Source organism: Danio aesculapii, chromosome 6 (assembly GCF_903798145.1).
Source record: "Danio aesculapii chromosome 6, fDanAes4.1, whole genome shotgun sequence".
In the NCBI taxonomy this organism is placed as follows: domain Eukaryota; kingdom Metazoa; phylum Chordata; class Actinopteri; order Cypriniformes; family Danionidae; genus Danio; species Danio aesculapii.
Window position 1 is genome coordinate 27,734,627 of NC_079440.1, and position 22,905 is coordinate 27,757,531.

At 36.9% G+C, this 22,905-nt stretch overlaps 1 protein-coding gene across 3 annotated transcripts in view; it reads left to right on the forward strand.

Moving 5' to 3' along the window:
- Positions 1 to 22,905, forward strand: part of rptor (regulatory associated protein of MTOR, complex 1) — a 228,242-nt gene that overhangs the window by 144,427 nt on the left and 60,910 nt on the right. For all 3 annotated transcript variants that reach the window (XM_056459872.1, XM_056459873.1, XM_056459874.1), the window contains exons 15-21: positions 1,582 to 1,656; positions 3,589 to 3,654; positions 3,844 to 4,035; positions 9,637 to 9,777; positions 18,338 to 18,458; positions 18,769 to 18,909; positions 19,759 to 19,914. In XM_056459872.1, the coding sequence (XP_056315847.1) occupies positions 1,582 to 1,656; positions 3,589 to 3,654; positions 3,844 to 4,035; positions 9,637 to 9,777; positions 18,338 to 18,458; positions 18,769 to 18,909; positions 19,759 to 19,914 (892 nt within the window). The remainder of the gene's footprint in view (positions 1 to 1,581; positions 1,657 to 3,588; positions 3,655 to 3,843; positions 4,036 to 9,636; positions 9,778 to 18,337; positions 18,459 to 18,768; positions 18,910 to 19,758; positions 19,915 to 22,905) is intronic.

A 22,905-nucleotide genomic window follows, 5' to 3' on the forward strand; every position in this document is an offset into this window, starting at 1 on the left:
ACCAGCCAGGGGGCGCTGGTCGCAGAACCGCCTACCCACACCGGTGGGTGAAAGCACATAAAGTTGTGGGATATGGGGGTTAGGCAGTGATTATCTACCATTAGCTGTGTATGTGTGTGTGTAAGCCTGTAGAGTCTCACAGGTGTCCTTGGAACAGGGAGCAGGAATTCAGTGTCTCGTTATCATGTTCTCCAGGAGAAGTTGTTTGTCTCCATCCGAGGCCATCTGGCAGGAGAGTCACAGGGAAGGCGAAAGAGAAGAAAAGGTTTTCAATGTGGGGCAATCTCTGACAATTTCCCAGATATCTAGTGTCACTGGTCTCCAGGTCTGACCAAATCATGTTGCAACGCTGATAGTTTCTCCCTGATATTTTCCAATTTGTGGTCTAATGCCACAGTCTGAGTACCAACAACCCTGCTCATAGTTTCAGTCCAGCTGGCCAGTTTGGTGGGGTTTTGAGCCACACTGACTGCTTTTATAAATCGTCGATACCCTAGGGCCTCACCTAAGGCCATCAGCAGAAACCCTGTTATTAAAGTTCCGAATAGATAGATATTTTCAATATCCTTCAGGGACAGAGCGGCCAGGCACACGATGCACCACTTCTCCTACACATCCATCATATATCCGGCAGCAAACGTCCCCGCAGGACAGTTGGGTTCCCCTGAACCCAGACTTCTCATCAAGAAGATCATGTCAATTGCGTTCATGACAGTTTGCATTCATTGAAAAGTAAGAATGATTAATAAATCTATATGAAACAGTCCCAAAAAGTGACATTGTGCCTTCAGTTTTGCGATTTTCACTCACCAATCAAACTGCACTTTTTCACACCTCTTCCAACCAGGCCAGGGAATTAATGCTTGTTCTGTTTCAACTTCAATGGCTTCTCGGCTTCAACTTTATTGAACTAAGTGTATCACAGAAAGGATTTTTTAAAATGTATAATTTACGTCAATGGACCCCCTGGTTATGTCAGTGGGCCATCCATGATATAAGGGATTCTGATGGGGAAAACTGCTATATCTACTGATGTCAGCATAGCTCTCTATTTTAAAATTGTTTATTTTCCTTACGTTGCAGGTGTGCAAATTAGCCATGTTTATGCACGTAACGAAACTCTCCTTTTTATGCAATCACTTTCCACACTTAACAGTCCCACCTCAACACAGCTGGAAGAGCACCAATTTTCCTAGTCATATTCAAATCAGAGTTACCAATATAACAGGGGTTTCCTGACACGTTAATTCTTGCTCAATACTATACAATTTTCTTAAAATTACTGAAATCAAATTTTACATTATACACCTACACAGAACTTTTTGTTATATAGAGGTATCAGAATGTCACTTACAAGGCGGCACTTAGAAAATTCACCAGATGAAATAAGAGCACAAGCTATTGATGCCTTTTTTTATCCTCCAAAACACATTCTGTTTTGATAAATTGCTTTCCATCATTCCAGAGTCTGTTAATGTGTGATGGTTATATGTATATGGTTTGTTATTGATATGTTTTATTGTAATTCAAATTGTCCTTCTCTCCCTACTGTTTTTTTCTCCCACTTTCCCTTTTCTGTAGTCATGCCAAGCTGATCTTGTGAAAGATAATGGACACAAGTATTTCCTGTCAGTGCTGGCTGATCCGTACATGCCAGTGAGTATCTTACAGATGACTCTGAATCATTTTTTACTTTGTTCAAACCTAAATATATTTTTATACTTGATTTATTGTGCCATATTTACAGCGGTCAAACCACAATGGAATTTTTGTTTGAAAATTTGCTGTTTTTTTTCATCAATAAAATAAAACACTAAATTCTCAAAATTATAGAATAATGTAAATTGTTATTTTAATTATTTTATTTGATACATATATATACAGTTAGGTCCATAAATATTTAAACATTGACACAATTCTAATATTTTGGGCTCTGTATACCAACACAATCGATTTGAAATGAAACAAACAAGATGTGCTTTAGCTGCAGACTGTCAGCTTTAATTTGAGGATATTTACATCCAAATTAGGTGAGTGCTGTAGAAATTACAACAGATTGCATATGTTCCTCCCACTTGTTAAGGGTCCAAAAGTAATTGGACAGAATAATAATCATAAATCAAACTTTCACTTTTTAATACTTGGTTGCAAATCCTTTGCAGTCAATTTCAGTCTGAGCTCTGGAATGCATAGACATCACCAGATGCTGGGTTTCATTCCTGGTGTTGCTCTGCCAGGCCTCTACAGCAACTGTCTTCAGTTCCTGCTTGTTCTTGGTGCATTTTCCCATTAGTTTTGTCTTCAGCAAGTGAAATGCAAGCTCAATTGGATTCAGGTCAGGTGATTGACTTGGCCATCACAAAACATTCCACTTCTTTCCCTTCAAAAACTCTTTGGTTGCTTTTGCAGAAGGCTTCAGGTCATTCTCCATCTGCACTGTGAAGCACCGTCCAGCGAGTTCTGAAGTATTTGACTTAAGATGAGCAGAAAATATTGTCTGAAACACTTCAGAATTCATCCTGCTGCTTTTGTCACATCATCAATAAATACGAGAGAACCAAAAGAGAACCAGTTCCATTGACAGCCATGCATGCCCATGCCCTGTCACTACTACCACCATGCTTCACTGCTTAGGATCATGAGCAGTTCCTTTCCTTCTCCATACTCTTTATTTTCCATCACTCTGGTACAAGTTGATCTTGATCTCATCTGTCCGTAGTGTGTTTTTCTAGCACTGTAAAGGCTTTTTAGAACACTAATCAGGCCTTCCTGTTTTTGAGGCTCACCAATAGTTTACATCTTGTAGTGAACCCTCTGTATTCACTCTGGTGTGGTTTTTCTTGATTGTTAACTTTGACACACATGCACCTACCTCCTGGAGAGGGTTCTTGATCTGCCCAACTGTTGCAAAGGGAGTTTTCTTCACCAGTGAAAGAATTCTTTGGTCATTCACCACAGTTGTTTTCCGTGGTCTTCCGGGTCTTTTGGAATTGCTGAGCTCACTGGTGTGTTCTTTCTATTTAAGAATGTTCCAAACAGTTGTTTTGCCACACCTAATGTTTTTGCTATCTCGCTGATGGGTTTGTTTTGTTTTTTCAGCCTAATGATAGCTTGCTTGATTGATAGTGACAACTCTTTGAATCTCATCTTGAGAGCTGACAGTAACAGATTCCAAATGCAAATAGCACACTTGAAATGAACTCTGGGCCTTTTATCTGCTCATTGTAATAGATAACAGGATAATAAGGGAATAACAGACACCTGGCAATGGAACAGCTTAGAAGCCAATTGTCCAATTACTTTTAGGCGCTTAACAAGTGGGAGGCATATATGCAAACTGTTGTAATTCCTACAGCATTTACCTGATTGGGAGGTAAAAAACCCCTCAAATTAAAGCTGACAGTCTGCAGTTCAAGCACACCTTGATTGTTTAATTTAAAATGTATTGTGTTGTTGTAAAGAACCAAAAATGTTAGAATTGTGTCGATGTCCAAATATTTATGGACCTAACTGGATGTATATATATATTTATATATATATATTTTTTTTTATTTTAATATTAATTTAATATTTTATAATTTTTTCCAGGCTGAGCATCGAACTATGGCTGTCTTCATCCTTGCTGTCATTGTCAATAACTATAACACAGGACAGGTATGAAAACCACAGAACAGAAAGAAAATATTTACACTCAGCATGAGCCACAATATTGGTTGCCAAAACTAATCATTTGCATTAAAATAAAGGATGTTTGCTTCACCCATGACTTGTCATAATGTTTTGGTTCTTCGTAAATATCTAGAATTTAAATAATACTTTTCAATTGTCCTCTCTCTTTATTAGGAGGCATGTCTGCAGGGTAACCTGATTGCAATCTGTCTGGAACAGCTCAATGACACTCACCCTCTCCTGAGGCAATGGGTTGCAATATGTCTGGGACGGATTTGGCAGAACTATGATTCTGCTCGCTGGTGCGGAGTTCGAGATAGTGCACATGAAAAACTCTACAGTCTCCTGTCGGATTCTATACCAGAGGTTCTGAAAGTTGGCTTGTCAAATGTTTTTGTAGTTTTATAAAATATAGTAGTAGGTTTTCTATTGCAACTATAATAAATTAAAAATTAAGCCACTATAATTAGTAATGCACTTTAATGCTTTAGGGCAGTGGTCACCAAACCTGTCGATCGAAGTGGTAGATCTTTATTGCTCTTCTGGTAGATCCTGAAAATTACAGGACAATAAGTACAATATGTCTCTCTTTATTGGACTTAATCAAACTGCTTTATTTTTATTATTGTAACTGCCCTAAACTTCATATAGTGATGACACCCTGCACCTTGAGAAACGTGAGCCAGAAAAGTAGTCTAACAGCTGAGCTCAGCTGTAAAAAATATACTATTTCTTGCCTAGAATGGCAAGAGGAATTTTGTTTGTATCAAGATGTGTATGAATATTGGACAATGAATAATAAATAAACGATCACATAGAGCGAGTTTTTCAGCTCTGAAAGTTCAAAGCACACAGCCCTTTAGGTTGACGTCTATGTCTGCATTTTTTATTTTGTAAGGCAACTACTGAATCAGCTGGTTTGAGCTCGCAACACCAGTGACATCGGTCACATTACAAAAACGTGGTGCCCAAAACTCATACTGCCTACAGAAACTTTTTAAATTTGCCTCTCACCTCAAACAACATGTTTGTTGTGTTCAGACCCTAAGCCCTCAAAATAATATTCAGCTCCAATAACCATTTTGCTTTCTTATAGCATTGTTAATTGGTTCTGCAAAGTATGGTAGGCTACAGTACAGCAGTTCTGCATCAAGAGGCTCTGATTGGCCAGCTAACATAATGTACTGTGAATTGCAGATCGGCTCCTCCCAGTGTGAGCCTGAATCAGACAGAAAATGATGCTGACACAGCTGAACCTCATGCCTGCTGTCTAAAATAAAAACTGACAAGTGTCTTTCATATATATTCGGGTAATAAGCATCTGTATGTACTATGAAACGTTCACATATCTTTTAAGAGTTTGTTATTGAGATGTAGAATTCAGGGAAAGCAGCTGCATAGAGAGACACTGCAGATCTGTTTACAGGGGTTTGACAGTTAAATATGAATTTGTAGCTAAATTGTTAACAGTGCAAAACAGGATTTCCCGTTGTTTACATTCTTGTTTATGACCTTTCTACAACATACCATTAATGCCAGAAACTACGAATGTAATAGATAAATTTTAACAAATTAAAATAATTACAGGTTGTGGCTCACAGTCCCCAGCTTCTTCTATTTTGGTTGGAGCTGCTCCTTCTTTGACAGCACCGAACTGGGAAAGATTTCTGGAAGCTATATCTTTTTTTAAAATTCTCTGGAACATATATTAAAAGTGTAAGCACTTCTCTATTTGTGTCATGTCCTTTGGAAGCCCAAATTCAGAAACAGAACAAGCTCTGTGAAAATAGCAGCGTTTGGAAGGCATTTTAGCTTTCTCTGTAATAACATAACATCGCCTCTGGCCACGCCCAATCGCTGCGAGGGGTGTATTCGCATGGTGTATGCACGTAAACTGAAGGGTTTGTGATCGCATTAACCCAGCTGTATTTTTGTAGCCCTTTTTGTTAGCTGTAAGCTTTGCTAAGCTAACTTTGTAAAAGCCCTATCATACACCTGGCGCAAGACCTGTTTACACGACATGTTGCTTATTTCAGACCAACGCAACCTTAATTTTCTTGTTTTTTACACATTGCTTAATTCACACATGATGTACAGCAATACGCAAATATTTTTACAAATGAAAAAGAATTAAAAGATTTAAATATTTTTTACATAAATATAAAAACCATTGCCTTAATGTTTTCTTCATCTTGGGGGGGCTTTTTTAGTTTATGTATGACAATTTGCTTTTGTATAATGTTATTATTATTAGTAGTAGAAGTAGTATTTATTATATACATATTAAAATTTGTTTTATTAAAAAACAAGCTTAGATAACTTGTCAGTTTTTGGACACATATGGGGCAAAGCATGTGCATTTGGATATAATATAATATTTTTTGACCACACTTCGTTATTATTGTTTATTTATTTGTTTACTGGAAATTAGAACTAAATTTAGAAATAGTTTTGAAACAAATCTTTGCGCTTAACAAACAAAATTAACAATGTAGGCTAATGGATGTCTGCGAGTACAACACGTTTCCTAATCCATTAAAGAAAGGGAAAGTAAAGACCTCATTCTTTTTCCTTGCACTGCAGCTGTTTGGACAGACATATGTGCATGTATGGTGTATAGACCATCATATTGGGGTGATATAAGCACACCCAGTGCTTTTTTTTTTCAATTTAACAACATAAAAAACGATGGACCAATTGGAGCGGTTTTCAAACCGACCGCAACTTTACGTAGGAGAGCGGTCCCCCCGCCCACCAATATTGATTGACAGGCGCGTCATCATATCAGTTTGTTGATTCACGTCCGCCATTTTCAGCGTGAGTCGAAGTGATATCATTAAAGGAACAAACTTGCTCTATTTTTAGATGCAAGGCTCATTGGGCTCAACACAAGATCAATATTCTCCACATTATAGCTCTAATCGGAATTATTGGTTGTATCTTTAGGTAGGTTTGCAAACATGTGTACTTCTCATTGAGTCTACCTTATACTTCAGCCGTTTGCATTTCTCGCGATCCCAGAAGCTCCCTGTGATCTTAACTAGCATGCGTTTTAGAATTCTAAACATCGGTTTCTATCAGGGTACACTCAAGTCGACGGCTGGGCGCCGCGGACCGCTGCAGAAACCTATGTTTAGAATTCAAAAATGCGAGGCGCGACGATTCGGGACCCTTCATGTCTCTGCCGCACCACAGAGAGTGTCTGGAGTGCCGTGCTGCGGCTTCGAGCGGCGCATCCGGTGCCTCAGTCAAAGTTAATTCAGTGTGCGTGGTTATTAGTTTCTGTGTACAAACTCGGCACTTGAAACTAGCACACAGTTGGCTGTAAAACTGTACAAAGACACGTATGATTTTGTACTCTCTGCTTGGTCTGTGTCCGAGTCGTACATGTACGACTGAATGCTGATCCTCTCCTCCTCCTTTCAATCTGCCTGTCTGTATTGCAAACACAGAGCGGGTCATGGCCCGCCCCCTTGTTACGTTGAGCGGGAAGCCTAAACTAGTCTACATGTGAAGCAACACACCCCTAAATCAGCGAACTGTGGACACGCCCCCGACATGACACTTTTTAACACATTATAATAAAAAAATCTGAATTGTGTTTTAAACTGAACCTATACTGGCACACTCAGAAGAACCATAATATTAATATTAAATCATAAAAAGAGGTAAACTATGTGCCCTTTAGCTGTTTTCTCGCTAGTGAAGCATTTAGTTTTCCACTTACAAGTCCGCCATGTAAATAGCAAATACGCCATGGCGCGACACAACTGACTCTTAAAGGGAATAGGAGATGAGACTATGATTGGTTTATTCTCAAAACACACCCATAACTCATTAAAAGAATAAGCTCAACCCTGTTAGACCATGCACTGCGGAGCGTATTTTTCCGTCCTTAAAATAGCAAAAGTGGATTCAGACACGCCCTTAATGCTTTTGCACCCTGCCCTTCTGACTTTTTCTTCTTCTGCTCTGGGAGTCTATGAGAGTCCTATGAACCATTTCCATTTGCGCAAACCTTTGCACACTGATAGAGGACAGTTTGATCTTCAACCATAACATATTTGGACTTTCTAACCTAAACTCTCTATTGCCACCACTTCACTTATCAAAGTTTCACTTATGTTTATCATTATAACTTTTGAACTGAACAGGCTACAATCAAAATTCATCCTCTACCAGCAAACTTTTTCCTCTGATTCCTTGGCTCAAGCCGATTCAAACGCACTCTATGATGTCATTTTCCATCAAGAAAATTTTTTCGCTATTTCAAATTTTTTTATAAAACCTATTTAAACAAACTCGTCCTTGGCCATTTGTCCGATTATCAGCAAAATTAAAACACATGATCTACAGACCATGATAACCAAAATTTATGGAATTTGTGTTGATAGGTGTAATGGCTTTTGTTTAGAGCACCGACAAATGTGATGGCATGATGCCAAACTACATCTGAGGCTGTATCTCTGCGATATTTAAAGATAATGACACCAAATTTTAGGTCTGTTATTGTCACCTCACACTGACCACACCATAAAAAAATTGGTAATAACTTTTGTCTGCATAAGCTTATTTTGATGAAATTGGTCTCAATGTATTCCTTGGCTCATGCCGACAACACAGAACCTAATTATGCCATAATCTGCCAAACTTCCTCTCCGCCATTTTGATTTTGTTTAAACCATTCTCTTTTACCTCCTCCTAAACTGTTGGTCCAATCTTTACCGAATTTGACTCAGATCGTCTTTGGGCCATGTAGACCAAAAGTTATGGAATTCATGTTGATAAAGCAAATTGTCATTTAGCGTATATGCAAAGTTGTTGTAATGCTGCCAGATAACATTGCAGGCTGAATCACTGCAATGATTTGAAGGATTGAAACCAAACTTAAAGTCATACAAAATTCACCAAATGGCTTTTAAATATTTTTGTCAATTGTCATGTGACTGGTCTTGCAAATTCCTTGGATCCTACAGAGAACATTGATATAATGAATTACCTAATTGACACAACTTCCTTTCCCCTATCTTGAATTAGTTTGAAAATCTGTTGTTTTGAACTCTCCATAGATCCTTAACCCATTTTGTTAACCCAAAACCCTGCTTGCAGCTTTATTTATTATTAGTAATAGTAGTATTAGTATTTATAACTTGCTAATTTAGTACATGCAGTATATTTGAAAATATTAATTTTACCAGTCTATTTTTTATGTTTACAGTGGCAATTCATATGATCTGATTACTGCTAATGCCGCAGTGCATTATTACCCAAATATTCACCCCTTCAAATGTTTTCGAGATGTCATCACATGCAATCATTGCTTTATTTTACCATCAGATTGTGATGTGTAAATCTTGCGTTTTTCAAGGATTAGGGATCTTGGGCTTCAAAATATGGGTTACGGTGATCACTGCATTAGGGAATGCATTAAATATGATACTTTTATTTTTTGATACTTAGTGATATCAGTTACCTATACCTAGTCGGCTTAATTTGGTTAGCAAAAAATAAGTTTGTTTTAGTTATTTTCATGCTTATTTATGCCCTTTACAATACGTACTGATTAAGCTTGTGCTACATTTGCTTTTGAGTCTATTGCTCTATTACATACAGGCTTTTTTATCCAAATGATGCATGTTTTGAGTGAACAACAAGCAATCAGATAATTTTTATATGTCTCTCCCTCCCTACCCTCTTGTATTTCGTCACTCCCTTCCTTCCCTCTCAACCCTTCATCTCCCCCCAACCCCTCCCCCCTTTTTATTGTCAAGTAACATTAGTATATCTGCATTATTTTCTTTGCTATAGATATCCTAACAATCCACCAAGTATGTGTGTAAGGAATGCATGCTCAACTAACTTTAAACTGAGTGCTACCTAGTTACCATAGAAGCACCAGTTTAATGACCATTATCATTACTGTTGTTTGGTTGGTTAAATAATGGTTTGTGTTGGTCTCATTGGCAGGTACGATGTGCAGCTGTGTTTGCACTGGGCACATTTGTGGGAAATTCAGCTGAGAGAACAGATCATTCTACCACTATTGATCATAATGTGGCCATGATGCTCGCACAACTGATTAATGATGGCAGTCCCATTGTGAGGAAGGCAAGTTATTATTATTATTATTATTATTATTATTATTATTATTATTAGTAGTAGTAGTAGTAGTAGTAGTAGTAGTAGTAGTAGTATTAATATTATTATTATCTTGAAGCTAAATTAATGTTTAAAATTATTGTTTTATAAAACCAATAATAATAATGCCCACCATTACAAAATGGTGATTAAGATGAGAATATGTATTATTATTATTATTATTATTATTATTATATTTTGTATGCACTTACAAATTATTTTGAACAGTTTAGTCTAGAAATTGTCAAAAATATATAGATTTCAAATAACAAATAAGTGATATTGTGGGCTACAAACCTATATTTGAGTTCAAATAAACTGTTTATCCTTTTTTAATGTTTAAATTAAGGTTTGTACTGTAAGATGTACTAATTCTAGCCTTTTTTAATATTTTTAAAATCTGATTTAAAATAAGAATTTCTCGCATTCACACAACCAATTAATCGTACTGGCAGCAGTTTCCAGCTCAAGGTCAAATTATATCAGACAATTAAATTATATTTGAAATTTAAACTTAATTTTAGGGTTTCAAGCCAAGACATATAAAATGATTGTCTACCTTTTTTAAGGATTCTTTTGCTCAGATAGGCATTACTTAAGCATAAAAAGACAAAAAAGTAAAAGGACATTACAGAATAAGACTATTTGACAAATATGGTGTTCAAGACCTGTATAGGGAAGCATTTTTTTGCGCCAAGCCACCACTACAATCACCGTTCACTATAATAGACTGTGTTAGACAGCTTAGTTATAATATAGTAATCAGTCATTACTAATTGGACAAATGCTTTGCTGAAACATTTTTCAGAGATATACAATCTAAATTCGACAGGTTTTATTTATATAATGGGTTAATTATAATAGAGAAAATAAGCAAGTTAATATGTTTATAATACATTCATTCATTCATTCATTTTCTTTTCAGCTTAGTCCCTTTATTAATCTGGGGTCGCCGCAGCGGAATGAACCGCCAACTTATCCAGCATATGTTTTATGCATTTGTATGCCCTTCCAGCTGCAACCTATCACTTGGAAACATCCATACACACTCATTCACACACATACACTTTGGACAATTTAGCCTACCCAATTCACCTATAGTGCATGTCTTTGGACTTGTGGGGGAAACAGGAGCACCCAGACGAAACCCACCCGACCACGGGGAGAACATGCAAACTTCACACAGAAATGCCAACTGACCCAGTCGTGGCTCGAAGCAACAACCTTCTTGCTGTGAGGCGATCGTGCTACCCACTGCGCCACCATGACGCTGCACAGTTGAAGTCAGAATTATTAGCCCCCTTTGAATTTTTTTCTTTTTCAAATATTTCCCAAATGATATTTAACATAGCAAGGAAATTTTCACAGTGTGTCTTATAATATTTTTTTCTTCTGGAGAAAGTGTTTTTTTATTTCGGCTAGAATAAAAGCAGTTTTTATTTTTTAAAAACCATTTTAAGGTCAAAATTATTAGTCCCTTTAAGCTATATTTTTTTCGATAGTCAACAGAACAAACCATCGTTATACAATAACTTGCCTAATTACCCTAACCTGCCTAGTTAATCGAATTAACTTAGTTAAGACTTTAAATGTCACTTTAAGCTGGATAGAAGTGTCTTGAAAAATATCTAGTAAAATATTATTCACTGTCATCATATTACAGATAAAATAAATCAGCTATTATAAATGAGTTATTAAAACTATTTTGTTTAGAAATGTAATGAAAAAATCATGTTTAACGTCTCTCCGTTAAACAGAAATTCAGGGAAAAAACAAACGGGGGCTGATAATTTAGGGGGGTTAATAATTCTGACTTCAACTGTATATAATACATACTTATATGTTTAAAAAGATCTTTTTACATTTAATGAATGTGTGCTGTTAAATATAACACTGTAGTAATTTTTTTACTACAGCAATTTAAAAGTATTTATTTGCTTCATTTTGTAATACCTTTTTATTGATGTTTACCCACATGAAATACTGTTGTTTTTTAACCATATTAAAGTCCTTGAATTAATTTGTAGTAATCGTAGTTGCAGCAAATATAGCAATACAAACAATTTAACCGGAGCAGGTCCACCCTAAGGTTTGAGAGGCCTGACACCACAAAATCGAGATAACAAATAATAATAATCCAAATATCCAATGGCCTGATCTGGTAGTGTAAAAAAAGATGGTACTTATTTGCAATAGTTTCAAAAATAATGTCCATTAAAAAAGATACATACAGTGTCCCAATTCCACCCATATATGTACAAAAATATAAGGGGAAAAAAACTAAAATAACAAACAAATAATTAATAAAAGAATAAAGCTAATAAATTAATAAAACAAATAAAGAAAATATAATGATGTACTGAGTGGACTTGAGAGGCTGTAATACAGCAGAAGCTCCCTCAAATACTGGGGAGCTAAGCCATTCAGGGCTTTGTAGGTGGTCAATAATTATTATTATTATTATTTTTTTAATTCATATGATATTTAATATGGAGGCAATGAAATGATGAAAGAACTGCAATAATATGACCATATTTCTTTGTTCTAGAAAGCACTCTAGCAGCTGCATTTTGAACCAACTAAAGTTTGTTTCTTAGGCCTACAGGCCAACCACCTAGTAAAGTATTACAATACTCTAACCGAAAGGTCATGAAAACATAAATAAGCATTTCCACTTTAGACATTGATAGCATATGTCAGTTTGCAGGCCAATGCAGTTCCTATAATACCAACATAATTTCCAAGCCTTTCAAGGAGAATACTACGATGCATTGTATCAAATGCATTACTGAGGTCCAATAACACAAAGAGAGAACTGCAACCACGATCGACAACAGGAGCAGATCATTTGTAAATCTTAGAAGTGCTGTTTCTGTGCTATGAAATGCTCTAAATACAGATTGGAATGTCTCAAAAATATTGTTTCTCTGTAGAAGGAAATTCCTACATTTGATCAGATACATTATTTTCTAGTATCTTTGATAGAAAAGGCAGGTTTGAAATGGGTCCATAATTTATTAATTATTTGGAATCATTTGTGTTTTTTAATTAGAGGCTTAATGACAGCTAGTTTAAAGATTTTAACCACTTATTCAAAAATTAGGGATTAATTCAAAATCTTAAGAACAGGTTCAAGAACTTCTAAAGACAAGTGTTTTAATAATTTAGTCAGGGTAGGATCTAACGTAGACGTTGTTGATTTGGAGGAATTGATCAGTTAAGACAATTCTTCCTCACTGCTGAGAAAGTCTGAAGTTTGTCCTTCATTAATGATATACAGTGCTCTAATTGGGACGATGCATAGCAGGCAGATTGATGGTGCTTATTTCATGTCTGATATCATCAATCTTGTACATGAAAAAAAATCTGAATGTCATTACTGCTGTGTTGAGAAATGCATGCTGATGCTTTATTTTTTGTTAAATTGGCCATTGTGTTAAACAGGATCCTAGGATTGTGTTTGTTTACTTCTGTTAAAGTTGAAAATAAGCAGGTCTGGCAGACTTGAAAGCTAAACTAAAGTTAAGTATACTTTCTTTCCAAGCCAGACAAAAATCTCTAGTTTTAATTTCTTCCTTCTACGTTCCATTTTTCAGGTTGCTTTCTTTAAGCCACATGTGTGCTCATTGTGGCAGATTTTTTTTCCCTAATATTTTTTAAGTGTAACAGAACATTGTCTGAAGTGCTAGTAAGGACAGAATCAGTAGTTTCAGTTGCAGTGACAAGCTCTTCTAGGCTCTCTGGAATGCTATGGAAATTAGAAAGATCCGGTGACAAAGTAATCTTCAGTGCTAGAGGTTATCATTTATAAAACATTTATAAATAGAATTTATTTCTATTATTTATATTTAAAAATAGAAGTTGATTTTGAAGACCTAAAAATGGACAATAAACAAGATTAAATAGTGATCTGAAATGTCATCATTAGGTCTGAGGTATGATTATGTCATAATATTACTGTAGGTCTAAGGTATGATTATGCCAGTGAGTAGGCAATTATGTCTAAGAAGGCCAAACCTAAAACATCTTTTTAATTATCTGTTTGAAATTTAAAATAACCTACATATAAAACTTTATTCCTGGCCAAAACTATTTTAAATAAGAAATGAGAAAATTATTTTGTAAATTATGTGTTGCCCTGGAGGCCCATATACAGTTGCCAATATACACTTACACTTTCTTTATTAGGTATACCTGTCCAACTGCTCCTTAATGCAAATTTCTAATCAGCATTCACATGGCAGCAACTCAATGCATGTAGACATGTAGACATGGTCAAGATGATCTGAAACTGCTGATCTACTGGGATTTTCACGCACAACCTTCTTTAAAGTTTGCAGAGAATGGTCAAAAAAAGGAGAAAATTGCCAGTGACCAGCAGTTCTGTGGGCACAAATGCCTTGTTAATGCCAGAGGTCAGAGGAGAAAGGCCAGACTGGTTTGAGCTGATAGAAAGGCAACGGTAACTCAAATAACCACTTGTTACAACTGAGGTATGCAGAAGAGCATTTCTGAGCGCACAACACGTCGAGATGGATGGGCTGCAGCGGCAGAAGACCTCTCCTGTCAGCTAAGAAAAGAAAACTGAGGCTACATTTTGCACAGGCCCACCAAAATTGCACAATAGAAGATTGGAAAAACGTTACCTGGTCTGATGAGTCTTGATTTTTGCTGCAACAATTGGATGGTAGGATCAGAATTTGGCGTCAACAACATGATAGCATGGATCCATCCTGCCTTGTATCAATGGTTCAGATTGGTGGTGGTGGTGGTGTGGGGAATATTTTCTTGGCACATTTTGGGCCCTTTAGTACCAACTGACCATATCCATCCCTTTATGACCACAGTGTACCCATCTTCTGATGGCTAATTCCAGCAGGATAACGCGCCATGTCGTAAAGCTTGAATCATCTCAGACTGGTTTCTTGAACATGACACTAAGTTCACTACTCAAATGACCGGTTACTCACAGTTACCAGATAACAATCCAATAGAGCACCTTTGGGATGAGGTGAAATGAGAGATTTGCACCATAGATGTGCACCCAACAAATCTGCAGCAACTGCATGAAGCGTGTCAAGTTACCTTGTTGTACCTATGCCATGAAGGATTAAGGCAAAAGGGGGTGCATCCAGGTACTAGTAAGGTGTGCCTAATAAAATGTCTGGTGAGTGTAGATTGAGATTGAAATGTTTTGTTTATATTGCACACTGAAATATAAAACACTAATACTTCAAATGAATAATATTTGAAGTCAGATCGCTGAGTGACACTAAAAATACCACCACCTTTCGCTTTAAGGTGAGGCTCATGTTTATAATGATATCCTTCTGGTGGAGATTTGTTTATGTTATCATCTGGTTTTAGCCAGGTTTCCGTTAGACAGAATGCATCTTGCTTTAGATCTGTTATCAAATCATTAACCAAAAGAGTTTTAGAGGAGAGTGATCTAATGTTCAATACTAGTTTTATATTTTGATTACCTTTATTTTTTATTTGATGAACATCAATTATATTGTTACCTTTGAAAGCGTTTAGGAGTTTTTCATGTTTAGAGTTTCGGAAAACAGACACAGTATGTTTTAATATCTAGATAAGCTGCAGAGGTAACTAGCAGGGTAGAAGATGGTTGGTTTAACCAATCTGTCTGCTCCCTGACCTGGGCCCCAGTTAGTCAACTGCCAACACTAGGACTATCAGCCAGATTACTAGATGGAAAAGCTGCCCCAGCCCTGATAGGATTAAGACCATCTCTCTTTAACAGGTCAAGTCTACCCCATAAAATATCCAATTGTCTACAAAACCTATGTTATTCAATGGGCACCACTTAGACACCCAACCATTGAGTAATGGGTTATAGAACTCATAACCACAATAAGCGAGCAGGGGACCAGAGCATATTACAGTGTCTGACATCGTTTTTGCAAGATTAGACACCTCTTCAACATTACTATTAGTAATCTTCGACTGACGTAGCCGAACATCATAAGTGCCGACATTGATTACAATCTTACTGAACTTATGTTTTGATTTAGACAGCACTTTTAAATTTGACATGATTTCAGGTGCTCTGGCTCCCGGCACATATTTGACTATAGTGGCTGGTGTCTTCATTTGCACATTCTGTACTATGGAGTCTCCAATTAATCGGTAACTTTATCAAGTTTCTCAGTGGGTGCACCACTGAGGGTGATAAACCTGTTTGATGTTTGAACAGACAAACAGTATTTTCTCCCACTTATAGATGCTCTCACAGTAACCCAGCCATCTCGCTGCGAGGATGCAACAACTGGAGCCGAACAATGTTTAGGGCATCCTGGGCTAGTCGCATTTAAAACCTTATCTAGAGACCTAGCACTCTTACTCTTATCTTAAATTTGAGATTTTGAAAGTGGTATATTGTTGAAGATACAGTGGCTGGAAGGAGCTGGTTCTTTCTGAAGGTCCTGAAAACTGGAACTCACAGATTTCTTTAGGTGACAGTCCTGAACATTGGTTTCAGAAGTCTTGGACAAAGCACTGTAAATCTAAATGTCTTTAACACCATGGAAATCCTTGCTGGAACACGCAGCAACATTCCAAAAAGTTCTTAAGTCTTTGAGCAATTTGGATCATCTGGAAAGCGCAGAGAATGCTTTGAATAGAATTTACTGAAGCTGAAGTTCTTTTGGGAGGCGCTGGCTAATAGTGGTTCCATAGTTGCTCAACCTCCCAAGTTCATTTATTGGCTTCTTTGTTTCACTTTGCATACATTCAGTGGTGTAACACTTGGACAGTGAGCTTTCAAGCAGTAACACAAGCAACCACTTCAACCAACCTCTTTTAGAGAATGTTTTTATTTTTTCTTTGGTAGGTGGGATTAAATTGATGGCACCTACCAAATTTGGCAATGTGATTGAATGACCCAGTGAGGTGGTCACTGAAGGGTGTCATCCATGGTGTGACATTTGCATAGTCATAGTCCACAATTAACATAGTTTAATATTTACTTAGTCTTAAATATTTTCTTATACATAATTTACTTTTCAAACCAATTCCTTTTAGTTAAATGTGATTCAGTGATTGGTGCAGAGTTTTATGAATGACCCAACTATAATGACTGTAACAAATGTCCAAGCTAGATGGATACTCGAAGTCCTGGGAAGTGTAGCCACATGGGCAAGGCTGATATTTAAGGCCAGAAAGTTCAGAATTTTGTTCATCAAGACATGAAGGGTAACAGGATAAGATGAGGTAATTGTGAAAGTGGGCAGTCAGTGCAGCCATTGAACAGGCAGAAAGCTCATTGCAGTTGCGTGACATTAATGGTAACACTATCACTGGACGTCAAGACCTGGAGTCCATACAGTTCTAGCAGTTTGGGATTGCAATTGCTGCAATCAAGAGTAACATATGCCTATTTCTAGAGCAGTGTAACAAGCATCCCAGGGAGCATGGACAAAGTGGAATCTACTTAAGTGAAAGATCACATGGGCAGAGTTATGGAGACTGGAGCCATACCACATCTCCTTCTTGCTGCACTCTGTGGATGACACCCTTTTTTCACCATCTCATTTGCACATCTGGGGGTTGAGAGATGACCCATACTGCAAGCTCAGTGGCCAAAAGGGAACGCTGGCACACATATAGTCAGAGTGTAAAATATCTTTAACCCAGGGTTGATATAGGTGGCAATATGACAAGGTGCTCTTGACCCTTGCTGATTCAATTGAGCAGGAGAGGCTCAAGAAGAGGCAAGGCAGTTCAGATAAGAAAACCATCAGCTTTATCTAGGATTTGAAATAAATCTTAATATAAGGCGAAAAACCAAAAATTAACTTTCCCAGAATTCCCTGCATGACACTTCACCTTTTTATGCTTTTTGTTGACATCACTAATAATAAAATTTTTATCATTGGTTATGTACATTACAGTTTTATGTTACATCTAATTTTGATAGATAAGGTTGCATTACATTCATTTTTTTATGTATTACCAGTATGATGTTTAGAAGTTGTGAGAATGACACTGACTATGTTTATATGGACGTCAGTGTCCAAAATGTCAAAATATTTACCTTAATCTAAATAAGGCAATAATGATTAAGGTTTTTATATGAGTTCCTTTTAGGATGTTCTCTTTTAAGTTCCTATTTTACGTGTTATAGTACATAAATTAACATCATTACATCACCACGCAATCCGCTAAGTTGTTTTTCCGAAGTAATTCTGGGTGGTATATTTTTAATTTTTAACTTCAACAGCAGTTATGCAGTTTCACTTACATTCAGCAACATTTCATTCATGCCCTGCGGCGAACTGTGATGTACTGGATGAAAGTACCAATACATCATATGGTAAAATACTGTAGTATCTACAGTAGAAAATACCACCATATTTTAAAGGTAAAATTTTGACACCCACAGCTGTCGTTTTATTTATTTTTAATTTTTTATTTTTTTGCAGTGTATGAATCAGTGTAAGATCACATAAATGAACCAAAGAATATGAGAATTAATAACTTTTTTCAACCTGTCTTTTGAAATTTTTAGGAGCTGGTTGTTGCTCTTAGTCACTTAGTGGTCCAGTATGAGAGTAATTTCTGCACTGTGGCTCTGCAGTTCATGGAGGAAGAGAAGAATTATGCTGTGCCTTCCCCTGCCAATTCCACAGGTAATTATTTATGTTGGGTAGACAGCTTTACAAATTCTACATTTTTTTTACATTATGCTAATTTATATCAGTGAGAACTGTTAATGTTAAAAATTATGGTTGAATTTCCTACTTGTTGAATTTGCCACGTATAACTGGTTGGTCGGGTATTCAGCACAACATTAAATAAATAAGTACATAAATAAAAATTACACACTGTACACTGTATATAATTATTAAATATCAGAATGCTCTTCCAAAACGTTTTTGTGCTATATTTATTCATTGTATCATCTGCCCTAACTTTTTTGTTGTTGGTGGTGGTGCATAGAAACAGGAAACATTACTCCAAGTAGGGACAGTCCCGCCATTCCTCGTTTACGATCAGTGAACTCCTACACAAACCTCAGAGCTGCCACCACTGCTCGAACCCTCAATAAGAGCCTTCAGAACCTCAACCTAAATGAGGAGGGTAAGTCAAATACCACTCTGCATCACTAAGCATAAAATCCCTTTAATACCAACTGAAACTCTGATTGATCATATGATTTAAAGGAGAAAACACATATTTAGCATCATTTTAATGCTGTTTATTATGTTTTTTTTTTTGTTGTTGTTTTTTTTTACCATGTTTTTACAAGAGAGCTTGGATCAGTATTTACATGCTATCTGACCCACAGCATAAACGTGTATATTCTTGCCCACAAAGGAAAATACACTTTGTGCTCAGGGGTCCGTTCTTCATACACGGATTACTCAATTAGTTGGATTTGATTATTGATGATATGATATGATCTAGGATAGTGTTGTTCTTCAAAACTCATCCAAGTGTTGTTGTCATAGCAACAGGTATGGTAGCTGGCTCATTTAACAGGTTGTTCCGGTTGTTAAGTCAGAGATCAGTTATCAAGATTAAAAGGTCTAGGATCTGCCAAATTATCTTAAATCGTTTAAGCAAGGTACGAAGAATAGACCCCAGGTGTGCCCCTCAGAATGTAAAAAGTAAATGGTCAAATACTAGCATAAAGATAACCATGATCATGTAAATATAGTTTACGAAACAGAAAGTGATTAAAAATCTCAGTTCTGTAATTTCCTGTTCCCTGTACTTATTCTCATTTTGTTGTAATGTGTGTGTGAATGTTTTTAGTTCAACAATTATTAATTGTTAATCATTAACAGATTAATAATAATAAAAATAATAATTTAGTATTGAAATCTTTATTGACAGTAATTAATAACAATAATTTAGTATTGAAATCTTTATTCATTTCACCCATCCCTGATTCCAACATTGGTCATTTTTGTATGTGTGTTTCAGGTGGTCCGGCAGCATTTTCTCCAGGGAATCTGAGCACCAGTAGCAGTGCCAGCAGCACTCTGGGCAGTCCTGATAATGATGAATACCTTCTCTCCTTTGAAACCATCGACAAGATGAGGAGAGTCAGCTCATACTCTTCCTTAAATTCTCTCATTGGTAAGATTTCCTTTTTCAGCAGCAGACAAGACCAATAAAGGCTGTTACAACCGTTTGAAATAAAAAGTTGCAGCTGACCACAAATAAAACATTAAAGAGAGCTTTTAATAACTTGGCCAACCTTTTATATAGACATTAAAGTTAACAAAAACAAATCATGACAATATTTCTTATTACTTATGTTATGTAATTGTAATATCATAATCAAATAAGTATCTGAGCAAATTTTAAGACCAATTGAAGATTCAAATCATTGATTCGACTCAATTGAGTGAGACTGAATCAGATTAAAATATTCACACTTTATCTACTATTTGTCTCGCAAATAGAAGTTATAGTATCTTACCAATCTTGTTAATATTATTCCGTGGCCAACGAAAATAACATAACACAGTATTTGGTTAACTTTTAGCAAGGTAACAAGATCTACAGCTCGAGGCAATGACTTAGAAGCACATAAACAAGAACACAATTCTTCCAAAATGAGAACAAAGAATTATTGAGCTACACTACGATACATGAAACAAACTACGTAATAAGCAAACAACAAACAAACGCACACACATTCACACAGAGGCAGTTCATATGATGCAAAATGAGTTGAACAACCGTCCCAAATTAATTCTAATACTTCTTAGAGTCACACCTGAGAAACCACAAAAGCAGAGATAAGGCTTATCTGTAACTGCTTAATATCAATCTGCACCAGATCAGCAAGAGACGTTTGTTTGTTACTTGCGAATTTGTTGCAGCCTGGAAGTCTTGAATTTCTCTCGGCGGCTGGCCTCAGGGAAACACGGTGCTCCTGATTGGCTGGTGGCTTCAGTGACATCCTTGGGTTCACTCGCTCGTGAGTGGGTCGTTCTGGGTTACCGAGGTGACGGACTGCTGAGAGTCGGTTTGCGGAAGTTCATGCGGTTTCGGCGGTCCCGAAACTTACCTGGGACCTCATGTATCAACGCTGCGTACACCAGATTTCACGCTCACATTTGGATTTACTAACTATGAAATGAACGTGAGAATATGCGTTGGTCCACGCCAGCTTCATGTCTGGCGTACGTGCATTTCTTGTGTGTGTTTGTTTTATTTCCATTGGCGACTCCTAGAGGCAATTGTGTTAAATTGCACACTACAAAGTATCTTTGAGCCGTGCAATGCCACTTGTATTGGATGGGATCATTCGCATGTCTAGTAGGTATATAAGGTTTCCATACCATACAGTTGACCAGCCAAACATTAAAGCACAATTTGCAGCGATCGCCGATTTTCCCAGTGTAATCGGAGCGATTGACTGCACGCTCTTTGCTATAAAGGCACCATCTGAAGATGAATTTGCATACGTGAATCGGAAGCATTTTCATTCAATAAATGTGCAAATAATATGTGATGCTCAAATGCACTTAACATAATACACACACTTATTAATGATTCCTACTTGTCTTCTTCGTGATGGAGTAGACAAAATCTGATATGTAATGGGGAAAAAAGAAGATTGAGTTCATCAGATGTTGGATTCGAACCGAGTTCATGATTGATAGTGTCAAAACCAAGCGGCAACCTCCCGCTCTCCCTCAGGAAGCCAATACGGAAGTAACTGAAACTACAATTCATCAAAATTCCGCTAGTCCTGGCTCCATAATAGAGCAAATTGCAATTGAGCCCACTGTTAGAATGGCCAACTTTACAGCAGAAAAAAAGGTGTTTACAGCCTGGTACAAAGAACGATTTTGGTGCATATAGCTATTATTACCCTCCATGACAACTGTGAGGGGGTAAATTTTTTTATAACTCATTCATTTCCTTTATATTAGGTTATATTAAGTTTGCATAATTAAGGGCGTGTCCACTTGAGTGACAGCTAGGTCTCGCTGGTCGCCGTCACTTCACCTCAGCTGAATCTGGCAGATTAGCCACTGATCTCGGCATATTCATCGTATTTTTGTTTTGTTTTATGTTTCTTTACACAGTCAGCTGTCTTTTAGACTTATTTCTTACAATTTTCAAATGATATGGGATGCTGTGTGCATTTAATTGTGCTCACAAACCATTCATGTGGCCTCGTTTCCCATGTGAGTAAAGTTATATACTTGTATACCATCTCTATAAATGCATTTGTTTTATTTAAGATCATTTATCATTAATATTTTTCTTTAGACCCGTAAAGCACTTCAGAATGTGACAGATTGATTAGCTGTAGACTCTAGAACAGTCATCTGAAGAGTTGTCATACAGTGTTATGCTGGATTTTATCAAGTCTTGCATTTACTAACACACACTATATCTGAAGTGTTTGGAAGTAATTAACGTTTTCCTCCTGTAGAAAAACGTCATAAGAACAATGCTTAGTGGCTCAATGTGTTACAACAGTGTTTTTTGAAAGTTTAAACACTTTATTGATATAGTGTACAGCCAAGCTCATGTGGTCAGAACACAAACGAGTCGCAGGTAATAAAGTATCAAGCGTTTCTTCCAAAGTAAAGTCTGTCTGCCAGGTCTAAGCAAAGTGCCAGGAGGTGTCTGTAGCTCCGCTCACTCTCCGCCTCTTTGCCCTTGTTTGGTATCCCGCCGTGGGTGCGATGATGCGCGAACAAAATGACAACGGTTGGCCGCGTCTACTTGTAGCTTCTTTTGCAGTGTTCAGAAACCTATGGGTGACGTCACGGATACTACGTCCATATATTTTAAAGTCTATGGTCAAAACATGTTGCCATGCGCTTACGGGCTACGCCACTCACACTGATATCCGCTCTCTTTAGTTATTTTATCTCTGTCAATCAAACGGGACACTACAAAATTTTACACCTTTACATCGCACTATTTCTTTTTAATTCCTTCACAGTGCGATGTTCAGACCCCTCTGCGTTAATCAGCTAAACTCTCCCACTCTATTTTTTTCTTTTGTTATTGATTCTGGAGGACAAACTTGCAAAAACACAGTTTATCTCCGGTCTACCACCGAAAGGAGCACCTCCAATTCACATTCTGTTCAAA